This window comes from Strongylocentrotus purpuratus, unplaced genomic scaffold, assembly GCF_000002235.5.
Source record: "Strongylocentrotus purpuratus isolate Spur 01 unplaced genomic scaffold, Spur_5.0 spur5_scaffold_10, whole genome shotgun sequence".
Lineage (NCBI taxonomy): Eukaryota > Metazoa > Echinodermata > Echinoidea > Camarodonta > Strongylocentrotidae > Strongylocentrotus > Strongylocentrotus purpuratus.
Genome location: NW_022145595.1, coordinates 22,744,205 through 22,757,134, shown reverse-complemented (window position 1 = coordinate 22,757,134; position 12,930 = coordinate 22,744,205). Strand labels below are relative to the sequence as shown.

The 12,930-nt window shown below is 38.3% G+C and overlaps 1 protein-coding gene across 6 annotated transcripts in view; it reads left to right on the top strand.

The window, feature by feature from the left end:
- Positions 1-12,930, top strand: part of LOC105446747 (hematopoietic prostaglandin D synthase-like) — a 43,672-nt gene extending 30,742 nt beyond the window's left edge. For 4 of the 6 annotated variants that reach the window (XR_004063084.1, XR_004063083.1, XR_004063082.1 and 1 more), the window contains exons 3-7: positions 565-683; positions 1,816-1,920; positions 4,461-4,621; positions 11,170-11,310; positions 12,255-12,930. Coding sequence is in view for 1 of the 6 variants with exons in the window: in XM_030979796.1 (XP_030835656.1) it covers positions 565-683; positions 1,816-1,920; positions 4,461-4,625 (389 nt within the window). In the remaining 5 variants the exon portion in view is untranslated. Of the gene's footprint in view, positions 1-564; positions 684-1,815; positions 1,921-4,460; positions 4,665-11,169; positions 11,311-12,254 lie in introns of those variants that run through there. The other 2 variants (XR_004063085.1, XM_030979796.1) reach the window with 2 other exon arrangements.

Here is a 12,930-nt window from a genome sequence, read left to right as displayed (position 1 = left end):
GGTGTGTAGACCATTAAAATACAACACCTTTACAAATGCTTCAACACGTCTTTCTTTTCTTATCTATTTGTGTTTGGCCATTGTATCATGAATACTTAGTGGGGCAAACTAAATTAGTCACCCTAAAAGGACAATTTGTCAGCTTATTAATACTCAAAATTAGGTTTATGACACATCAAACTTTAGGTTTAAAATGTACAAATACCTAAAAAGAAATGTATTAAATAAAGAATACTGCGAAACATGCATGCCCTATATTCTGTGCGAGTGCTCTGGTCTACGCTTGCGCCACCTAGTCTACTCAACAAGTCGTTTTACAGTGCACCAAGAGTTATTAAACTGCAATCTCTTTGTAGAAGTGATATTTGAAACTCTTGCTTTGAATACAGTATAGCGACATAGAACCCCTTAGAAAAACATGTTTTGTGGATTTGTACATTTTAAGGGGTAGTGGCTACTCTCATGGTTCATCGTACAAATTAAGAAGAAAATAAGTGCAGTTTACCCTCATTACATATGTACCTCACCAACTACACAAACTTTATTCTCATTCTATTTTGAAAGGCAAGTATGGCAGCAGCAACGGAGAAGCTGCAACCATCGATGAAGTCACAGAAACATGCGATGAACTCCTAGAAAATGCTGCACCATGGTTGTATCGGGAGCAGGACCCTGAGAAGAAGGTACGCTCTAAGGCTTGTCTAAGGGCCTTCTCAGTAGCAGATCTTGGATTCCACAGTTGATTGGGGGGGGGGGGGGGGGGGGGGGGTGCACACTCTGAAAGAAAATGTCATCAAGTTTTTGGTGAATGAACAATCACCAGGATGCTTACCACTGTATGTAACACCAGGCAGTAAGGACCCAGTCAAATGACCCCCAATATCCACAGATCTTTTACTCACGGAGAAGTCCCACTTTGTGTATTTTAGAATAATCAATGCCAAAGTCATGTTATGTGCTTCATGAAAAGCTTTTGTTTGCCCTCTTGAATCATAAGAATGTACCGTAGGTGCACACATGAATAATAGGGACTTTTAGATTTGCACAATGACAACGTGGATTGCTACGATCGAAGTCCTTTTAATGCACTGCCTTGAATGGACGTCACACATATCAGTCCACGCAAATCTAAAAGCCCCTAATGATTACATAACATGAGCACATATTCCTGTGTGTGGGTTTTACAATTTTATCAGAAATGACCTTTATGTGGTATTTATGAAAAGGCTTATTGCAGATAAATCCCTGACCGTTACCAACCTGTGACCAAACACTAGCCAGGTTAATACCATTTAAGAACATCTTTCCAGCTAAGACACCCAAGACAAATCAAGCCAAATATTAATGCCTTCTGGAAAATACTTATTCCACGTCCTGTATAGTATATGTTTTTTAGGGGATTGTATTTTGGGGACAGTCCTTCACAAATTTCTGGTAAATGATCCGAGACATTTGCATTTACCATGATGACAACTTGTTACTTATCCAACAAGTCGTATGTACATGTATACAGTAGGCTTGCGGATGCACCATTTGAGAGAGAGGGAAAAGGACTCTCGGTAATCTTTCTTTAGGGTGTACTGTTAGTGTAGTCTTGAAAAAGACTGTCGGTAATCTTTCTTAGCTCATAGTTCTAAGGAGAACTATAGCGCTTGGAGAGTCCTTTTCAGGACTCCTCAATCCTCTCACATGGTGCATCCGCAAGCCCACTGTATATCTACTGTATATCTACATCACCATGCAAGCTGATACTTACAAGCAGCATCTAAGTCATATGTATTTTGAAAATACTTCTCTCATGGTTTATTCCCAAAGGCTGCTATCAGGAAGGAATACTTGGAGGAGAAGGGGCCGCACAGACTCTCTTACCTTGAGAAGAAGCTTCAGAGCAATCCATCAGGATACTTTGCCGGATCAAGCGTAAGTCCTCTCCAATACTACAACTCAGGGGCGTTCTAGGATGGGAGGGGGGATTGGGGGGGGGGGGGGTTGAGGTGTGACACCCCATACATACCTGCCAACCACCCCGATTTAGGCGGAGTTCCTCCGCATTTTTCATACCAACTCCGAATTCCGAGTGCATGCCTCAAAACTCCGATTTTTTAAAATTTTAAAATATTTTTAAAACAAACGACTGTTGCATAAGACAGCACAACACAGCACTGATAACCAGGGGGGTGTTTCACAAAGATCCTAAGTAGAACTTAACACTAAGTTTGACTTAAAAATTATGGACAGCCATTGGAGCCTTAAAATGAAATATAATCAAAAGCAGAAATTCAAGTATTTTAGACATTTTATAAATTCCACAACAAGAATATGAAATCTCCTTAATGATAGAAAATATGAATGATTTGAATAAACATTTTATGCCTTTCAAAAATATTTTTACCAAATATTTTCAAAGATGCTAATGGCTGTCCATAATTTTTAAGTCCAACTTAGAGTTAAGTTCTACTTAGGATCTTTGTGAAACACCCCCCATCACGCCGACATCAGCGCTCGCGCTCATAGAAGATATTGCATAGTAACTGCATGCGTATAGCCCACGTGTATTTATATTACATGTGCAGTTGATACACCGTGCATAAACACTGTATACATTGCCGTGTTTTCTTCAATGCTTGTGCGATGACTGCGATCGTGGAAGCTTGTTATTTACCGGACTTCCTCGGATTTATTTCGGATTACTACTACTATATTCTTCTTCTTCGTTGATTTCTCCATTTTTGAAGGACAAAATGGGTAAGACTCGTGCTGTTCATAATCAGAAGTATAAGAAAGAATACGGGAAACAATTTCCAGTTGCAGAATCAGCACTCGGACTTCAACACGCATTTTGCATTGTGTGTTCGGCCCACTTCAGTATCAACCATGGGGGAATGAATGACATTCAGAAACACATGAACTCAAAGAAACATAAAGCTTTCAGCGAAATTAAGGACAAGGCTCGTCCAATTTCAACCTTGTACATCAGCTGGATTGGTTGGTTCCAGTAGCCAGTAATTCTGAATCTTTCTACCTTTGCAAAATAGGGCTCCTAACTGAGGTGGGTAGTGAAACATGTAGTTTTGTGAGTGTTCACATTTTGATATTTCAAAAATTGTTTATGTGTGGGGCGAAAAGGTTGAAGGAAAAGGCCCTTTTGCACCATTAAAATGGAGAGAAAAAAAAATAGACCCTAAAGTCCTGTGTACCCCCCCCCCCCCCCAATCTACGGGCTACTACCCCAATCCTTCGGTGGTTCGCGACCTCGTAGTCCATCCAGAAAAATTTACTCCTAATTTCTCTTGTCTCAGGTTGGCAGGTATGCCCATAGCATATGTGTTGCTTTGGGCCATGGAACTTTTAGAACTTCACTATTGGCTCTTGCTGTCGAATCGGAAATTAGAGCTGAAGACCCTTATGAAAATCCAGAAGACTCATGTCAATTTTTCAAATTTTAAAGAGAATTGTCCATTTCTTAAGGCAGTACTGAATACATTGATTACAGTACTCCCTTTCTTATTCTGTTTTGTTTACTCAAAACTTTTTGTGCAAAATAGCTGAACAATTTCACTGAATAAGTGCTTGTAGTATTTTATGAACTGTTTCTCTTTTTAGATCAGGCACCCCCCCCCCCCCCTCAAGAGGCACATAAAAGGATGAGCATTTGATTTGAAAACAATGCTAGTTACCTCTTTTCCCTTTAGAGGCCATCTGTACTAGTTTGGCAAGGAGGGATTAGACCACCCAGGGTGGTCTCGATCATCAACTCGGCTCTCAATTAACATAAAGAAAAAGAGAAGTACAGTGGGGTTTTAAGGTTGGGTGACATCCAAATATAAATTTGATTACTGATTTCCTGTTGATGTGCAGGGATGCATACAACATATTTTGTTATTCAAACATCTAAATATATTTCATAGACTTTTAAATATTTTTCAAAATAATTTTCTCAAACCTGTTATTAAAGCTCCACCCTAAAAAAATGCTCCAGATCTCAGTCATCTTGTGACCTTGTATGTCAATCATTAGTGAGCTAACAAGAGACAGTGGTATGTATAATATAACTTCCCCGAGCTCAGCACATGCTCACAAAAGAATTGCATTCTTTCATACAATACATTCACGTTACCTTTCTTTTCCTGGTGACGCTACAGCACGTCTGACAAAGCAACTCCTATGTTGGTATTGTATGGTCTATTGTAAACAGGTGGTCAGCTCTATATGTAAATAATATGTTATTAAATCGGTCTATTTAGTATCTTAGTCTGTAAAACATTGCTTTAATCATACATTTATCTCCTCTCCTTACTGAACAAATTTAACCATAGTACCTGGTATTCATGGAGGCACAACCACTATGTGGAACATATTTTTTGACCAATGTCTCTCTCATTTTTTTTTGCCGCTGACCGAAGCTGATGCGAAACATATTTTTAACCAATTTCTCTCTCCCATTTTCTTTTTTTTTGCAGCTGACCCTTGCTGACCTTGCAGTATTCAACATTCTGGACATCCTTAACGACAACATGCCAGAGGTTATCACAGCCTACCCCTCCCTCCTGGCGCTGAAGGCCAAGGTCGCAGCCGACGAGAAGATTGCCAAATACCTTACAACAAGGCCAAAGACTGAAATGTAATTGCTGTAGTAACTGAAAAGCCAGAAACTTTCGCGTGCATGATATGTTCGCGTAATTCAGGTGCATGAGAGCCTTATGCTGCAAAATAATTCATTGACATCTGACACAAGAATAACAATGAATTTCCACTATTCGCATAAAGTTTTAAAATCAACATCATTTGCAGTTAGCGATAGCTTCATGTCGCTGAAGTTTTTTGGTTTAACAGTATATTCACTAACTTGTAAGCCATCATTTGTACTAAAACTCCAAAGCCCAAAACATGCCATGATTTTATTCAGTGGTTTGAAGTCCAAGTTTGGACCATTCATAAACCTGAGACATTCTATTACTTGTACTGTTGTGGAGCCTTATGTAGGACCATTTTCATTTAAATAGATGTAATTATAAAATAAATGAAAGCACACCAAACGAAACAAAACAAAAAGAAATGAAACAAAACAAATGACAGCTGTCAAAAAAGAACTTCTGTGTATTTGCTGAAACAAAACATGATTAACACTTTGTATTTTTACCCCCAAAATGGTGCATTTTCCAAAGATTAGTTATAATCGTAATAATTGGTAACTCTTTAATTTCCTTATCACAGTACTTATTATTTGTTTCATTTACAATGTTATCTTACAATGTAATCATAAACGGTCATGTTTGTGTTTGATTGTAGTGAATCATAACTCTGATAAATAACAAAATTGTTTAATTGTCAGTGTATACATTCATTTGGTATGCTATAACCATGGTAATAGGAAACCTTTTTGATTTGTTTTTCATAGTACTTGTCATTTGTCTATGATGTAATCATACATTTATGATATCATATGATCATGTCTGTTCATTTTTGTCTCGCCTGCGTAGCAAAAAGCGAGACATAGGCGCCGCTTTTCCGGTGACGGCGGCGACGGCGACGGCGGCGTCAACATCAAAAACTTAACCTAAGGTTAAGTTTTTGGATTTTTGATATAATTTTTAAAGTATAGGTTCTTAGTCAATGAAACTTTGACTATAGGGTAATCAAGTATCCCCAATCATGTGAGTAGAATTTCAGATCACAAAGTCAAGGTCAAAGGTCATTTCAGGTCAACAGACTTGGACTATGTTGTAGCATCATCATCGAAAACTTAAAGATAAACTTTAGTACCGGTAATGCGATTGCATTGTGAAAGAAAAGGTGTGGAAAGGATCAGAAACAGTTGATCATGTAGCATGTAAGTATTGGTGTGCACTGCAAGGTTCTGGAGTCATCAAAATCATAATAAATTTGACCGAATCTTGGTAAAGTAACAAGCACTCACATAGAAAGCTATATATGGGACAACACACATGGTGTCGGGGCTGGTACTACCTTGATTTCCTTGTCTTTCTATGCTCATTACTCAGCCAGTATACATTTTCTTCCAAAATTGTTTGGCACATGTCATTTATTTGTAATCTTGAACATTCAGTGTAAGTTTCGTTTGATTCTGTGAGAATTTTTTTTTTTTTTTTTACCAGTACTGGAGTTTATCTTTAACCTAAGGTTAAGTTTTTGAATTTTTGATATAATTTTGAAAGTATAAGTTCTTAGTCAATGAAACTTGGACTATAGGGTTATCAAGTCTCCCCAATCATGTGGGTAGAATTTCAGGTCACTACGTTAAGGTCAAAGGTCATTTAAGGTCAACAAACTTAGACTTTGTTGTGGCATCAACATCAAGATTTTCAAAATGCTTCTTCGTTATTTTTCAACCGATTTTGATTCTGATTGTTTCATATGATAGGGCTAGGAGGGGGATTTAAAATTTCTCAACAGAAGTGTGAAATTCATTATCTATGCTAATTTATGCAAATTTATTCGAAATCACAAAAAATGCTTCTTCTCCTTCATTTCTTGACCATTTTTTTTTGGTTTGCTTTATCTGGTAGTGCTAACTTTGGTACACTAAACTTCTACACAGAATTTTGAAATTGTTCTCCGTTGATTAACTGGTAATTTATGCAAATTTATTCCAAAAATAACAAAAATTGCTCCTTCTCCCTCATTTTTTGACCGATTTTGATTTGGTTTGCTTTATATCATAGAGCTTACTTTGGTTCACTAAACATCTACACAGAATTTTGAAATAAGCCAGTTCACGGTTTCAGTCTGAGCATGAGCAGATAAAGGTCATTGCAGAACAAATTTTGAAATACACGGAGATGAAATACTAGATACATGCTCATTAAAGTTATTTAATCATTACTCATTCATGCACATTCAGTGCACTCCATGATACACAGGTGGAAGTATTCTTTGACAAAGGGAAAACAAACTAAGGCTATTTATAAAGCACCTCCATCGCTATAGGAATGATTACCGGTATTTCAAAAATGTACAAAGTGGGACCTCTTCATGCTTTGAAGATCTGTGGATATTCGGGGTCATTGCAGTAATGTGCTAACCGTGAACTGGTCTATTGTTCTTCATTGATTAACTATGGTAATTTATGCAAATTTATTCCAAAAATAACAAAAATTGCTTCTTCTCCCTCATTTCTTGACCGATTTTGATTTGGTTTGCCTAATCTGGTAGAGCTAAATTTGGAACACTAAACTTCTACACAGAATTTTGAGATTTTGCTCCATTGATTATTTATGGTACTTTATGCAAATGAAATTAAATTATGTCCCTTCCAGGGCATCAAATTTTTATTTTTTGACCAGTTCAATAGTGTACCACATAAAATTTACGATATTTGTCGTTGCGAGATGCGGATGAGCGCTACCTCATTGACGTTCTGGCTTATCATATTGAATTGCGTTATGCAGGCGAGACCGCCGAGAGCGTTTCCCTTGTTTGTGTTTGATTTTACTTAATTCATAAATCTGATAAATTCAGAAGTGTTTAATCATCAATATTTCCATCTAAGTATTCAATGTGCTGTAACCATGGTAATTTATACCTCTTTATTTCTTATCATGATTCATAGTACTTGTCATCTGTCTTATTATGATGTAATCATACATTAATGATATAATCATGTTGGTTCCTGTTTGTAGTTGATTGTACTAAATCAAAACTCTGATAAATCAGAACAATGTTTAAAAGGTTTAATTGTGAACTTTAATTTGAGATTTTAAAAAAAAATCTATAAAGGACATTTGCCATTTTTCTTTCCAAACTGACTGTTCTTTCTCCTTAATCATGTATTTCATTTTGTCTAACCACTGTATGTAAATATCTTGACATGATGTTCAAAAAGAAATTATCTGCTTATATGAGAACTTAAGATTCTGTTATGCCAAATTCTATCCGGATTCCATATTTTTGTTTTTAAAGCTTTGTTTTGTTTTCATTTCATTACCAATTTATATATTGAGGAGTCTATCTTTTCAATTGTATATCATTGTCGGTGTTCAATAAAGGAACAAAACTGCCTAAGGCTATCAAGCTCTTTTCAAAACCACTGCCTTCTGTATATTGTTTTTTTTTTACATTTAAAATAATATCCTGCGCTAGATCGTGTCGAACTTTTGCTGATACGTGGACAATTAAAGGGCGTTGTAGGGATTTACTAGGTCAAAATCTCAAAATTTGTAAAAGGGCCAAACAAATTCCTAAAAATGTATTATGACAAAGTATTCATTATTAGCAAAATTACAGTAATTTTTCTTTTTATATTTGAATTTTGCACCTGGCAGTTTTCACTCCGAGAGAGGAAACCGTCTTTATATCTGAAATTTTGCACATTCACTAACTCATCTTGCTGGTAAAGGATACATTTTGAGATTTTCTGAGGGCTTGCAAATTCCCTGACAGGGGCTTTAACATTTTCATATGAGGTGAAAAAGTTGAATTGATAATCAATTTGGCTTGGAGTGTAAGAAAAATCATCCAATCATTAAAGTGATGAAAGAAATGTTATCTCCTGAAATGATGAATGGAAGGGAGAGGGTGAGTGAGAGAGAGAGAGAGACAGAGAGTGAGAGAGAGAGAGACAGAGAGATAGAGGTGGGGGGGGGGGGGTGAGAAGAAGAAAAGAGAGAGGGGTGGCGACTGAAAAGGAGGGACATAGGGGGTAGGAAGGAAGAGCAAAAGAACATGTGGAATGATGGTGAATGAGATGGAACAATAGACAATTCGAGTAATTACAGTGGAATGACGGTGCTGCTAACAAATTGATGGTGAGTTAGATATACAATTTGCCGGCCAGATTCCTTTAAAAACAAAGAAAAGCAAAGATTTTCACAGTATACATGACTCAAACTATAATCATAATCGCTAATACACTCGGTGTTAGATCCTTCATGTCATATTTCCCCCTACTATCTCTCTGGTTGCCGCCGTCAGTTGCTGGCGATTGGCGACCACATCTGCACATCTTCTTCTTGTCTTTCTCCATTTGTTTCTATCCTGTGCTAATCTTTTGGCATCTGAATATGTGAGACCTGTCCATTCTTTGATATTATCGAACCACTGCTTTCTTTGTCTGCCTCTTTTTCTTTTTCCTTCTACTTGGCTTTCTATTATTTGTGCTGCTAAGGGGCTTCCACTGCCACACAGAATGTGTCCAAAGTAACCCATCTTAATTGAGGCAGGCCACTTTTCCAAGGAGATCTCTTTCTGTGATTAGTTCTTGTAGAACACTGAGGTTAGTTCTTTTGTCCTTCCAGCTGATCTTTAGAATTTTCCTCCAGAACCACATTTCTGCTGCCATGATGTGATTTTCATCGGCTTTGAGCAGTGTCCAGCTTTCAGCACAATAAAGCAAAGCACTCCAAACCAGGGTTTTGACCAGTTTTATTTTCAGACCTGTTGAGATGTTCCTGTCATTCCAAAGTACATGCAAGTCAACCATTCTCTTCTTTGCTATTGCTATTCTTATCTTTATGCAGGGGCGTTAATCCGTACCGAGGAATTGGGGGGGGGGGGATGATCGGCGATAGCCATCACATACAAGCAGGAGCACACGCCCACACTAATTTACGCAAGCGCGCGCGATCGCGCACGCACAAACACACAACACACACACACACACGCACGCACACACACACCACCGCTCGCTCATTAGGGGTGTGTGGGTAATAGGCCTACCGCGCGAAGCGCGAAAGCTTAGACGTTTCCTTAAATTATTAGTAAAAGAAGACGATTTATTGTACCGTTCTCTACTGTTAACCCTTGTCTGAATGAATCCGCCCCCTCCCCCTCCCGCGCGAAGCGCGAAAGCTTTGGCGTTTCATTAAATTATTATAAAAAGGAGACGATTTGCTGTACCGTTCTCGACTGTAAATCCTTGTCTGAATTCAGTTCCCCCCTCCCCCCCCCCTCCCGCGCGGTAGTTTTGGCGTTTCTTTAAATTATAAGAGAAAGTAGACGATTTGTTAAACCGTGCTCGACTCTTAATCTTTGTCTGAATTCGGTTTACCCCTCCCGCGCAAAGCGCGGAAGTTTTGACGTTTCATTAAATTATTAGAGAAAGCAGACGATTCGTTGTACCGTTTTCGACTTTTAATAAGCCCTATTTATCTGAATTCAGTTTCCCCCTCTCGCGCGAAGCGCGGAAGCCTTGGCGTTTCCTTAAATTATTAGAGAAAGCAGACGATTGGGTGTACTGTTCTCGACTCTTAATTCTCGTCTGAATTCAGTTTCCCCTCCCGCGCGAAGCGCGAAAAGCTTAGACGTTTGATTTAATTATTATAGAAAGAAGACGATTCGTTGCACCGTTTTCGACTCTTAATAAGCCCTATTTATTTGAATTCAGTTTCCCCCTCTCGCGCGAAGCGCGGAATCCTTGACGTTTCTTTAAATTATTAGAGAAAGCAGACGATTGGGTGTACTGTTCTCGACTCTCAATTCCCGTCTGAATTCTGTTTCCCTTTCCCGCGCGAAGCGCGGAGAGGTTAGACGTTTGATTTAATTATTATAGGAAGAAGACGATTCGTTGTACCGTTTTCGACAATTTCCCCCTCTCGCGCGAAGCGCGGAAGCCTTGACGTTTCCTTAAATTATTAGAGAAAGCAGACGATTGAGTGTACTGTTTTCGACTCTTAATTCTCGCCTGAATTCAGTTTCCCCTTCCCGCGCGAAGCGCGAAAAGCTTAGACGTTTGATTTAATTATTATAGAAAGAAAACGATTCGTTGCACCGTTTTCGACTCTTAATAAGCCCTATTTATCTGAATTCAGTTTCCCCCTCTCGCGCGAAGCGCGGAAGCCTTGACGTTTCCTTATCGTGACATACTGTATACGTGTAGGCTATACATAAACAAAATAACTCATTTCTCATGCATTATGCTGCAATTGAAACAATCACATTTTTTTCTTCTTCTTCTTCTTCCTTTTTTGTCCTCTCTTTTTTGGTAATATCAGGGGGGATGATTGTACAGGCCATCCCCCTACTTCAAACCAGGGGGGATGCAGCCCCCCCCCCCCCCCCCCCCCATCCCCCCGGGATTTACGCCCCTGTCTTTATGTCACTGGTACAGCTGGCATAATCCCCCTATGATACATTCTAATACATTATAATACATTCTAATCTGACATTACCTTATATATTTCTCCCTCCATATTTTATATCATATTTTCGCAGTAGTGAAGAAGAAGCTTCTGTTAGCGATGGGGCGGGAAAAAACCACAACAACCCTGTACTAGTGAATGCGAAGATGTAGATATCTTTACAGATATTAATTGTCTTCTCTTCTACGAATCTCTTTTTTTCTCATTCAATTTGGTAAGTAACACTGTGTCTCAAAGGAAATTTAGCCCTATGCCTATATGACTTTATTTGGTGTACCTGTAGGGTAATACAATACGGTTTAACTCAAGGGGTAATTTAAATACGTTATTGTATATATCTCATTGAAGCCGTGTTGGCCGGAATTCGTTACGCGATTGTTGTGTTCTCACCTTTCAAAAGGTGATATTCTAGGCTGTAAAAATTGACTGACGTGGAATTTTCGGAAATGTCTGGGACTGTAATTACTATGCTACGGTTTTATGGTCTTGAAAATTAGAAATGCTCCACAATCCACACAAAATCCGAACGGATTTGCCATTTTGAATTCTTAAAAACTAGAGGACTAGGAAAGAACGATAAAGAGCGTTTCGCAAAGTTCCCCCCTTCTCTCTCTCTCTCTCTCTCTCTCTCTCTCCCTCCCTCTCTCTCTCTCCCCCTCTCCCTCTCTCTGTCTCTCTCTCTGCCTCTCTCTCTACCTGTTTCTCTCTCTTAACACCCCGCTTACCCCTCTCATTTCCCTAACACCATCCTTACCACCTCTACCTCTTCCCCTATTTATTAATGTCACATAATTATGTACGTGGGCTCGATTTCAAAACGGGGGGGGGGGTAGAATTTTGTAAAATGACCGTTCTATATACACTGTTTAAAAGATAAAGAGAAAAAATGCTTGAATGTGAAATATTAGGTTAAGTCATTACCTTCAAATAATTTTTTAAAAAAGAGTATGGTGGTAGTTGCCTCGTGCACCACTAGGGGGATCATCAGGGATTTTCCCATCAGCCGTCGGGAGTTTCGATCCGTTATGGATAATACTTGCTCTTGGCAGGGCAATTTACCACCACCCCCTGGTGCAAATAAAATTGAACAGATATTATAATAGTATGATATAATACCATCATGATAATTAAATGTATGTACATGTGTTTTCTTTGCAGGATATCAAATTACATTATACAACAGGACTTCGGGCTGCCTATGGAATCTCTTGAGTCGTCGCGTGGAGGCAGTTTTGGTCAAATATAGCTATTTTTGCTCGCATGAGTAACAACAATGACGTCATTCAGGCTACCGACATACTTTTCCCGTGTCACTCTATTGTCTCATATAGGACCAAAGCTATAACTTTCTGTTAAACCGATGAAGTTTTTTTTTCTCGAAGAGAAGTGTAATCAATGAGGAGAAGATGAAACCATATTTTCCTAGAGAGATTCAAAAGTTTTCATGAACTAAGGCTCGAAGATGAACTATGTGCTAAAGAACATTTGACATTGACAAAGGCAACAGGGTATTTTTTAATCTTATTTTCAACAGGGTAACAATTTCCAATAGCATGTTGGATGTTGCCTTTATATGAACTATATTGATACCAAAAATAAAATAACAACTTATTACTGAGTATGACTTATGATTATTCCATTGCTTTATTGTATCTGGACCCCGTTGTAAAACTCTTCAAAAGTTAACAAAGTTACCATTATTGGTACCTACCATGGAAACTTCGGTTGAGTGATGTTGCCATGGTAGTTAATATTGATGGCAAATTACCATTACTATGCAACGGGGTCCACGATTGTTAAATTTAATAAATTTGATAAAATAATTGTTCGATAA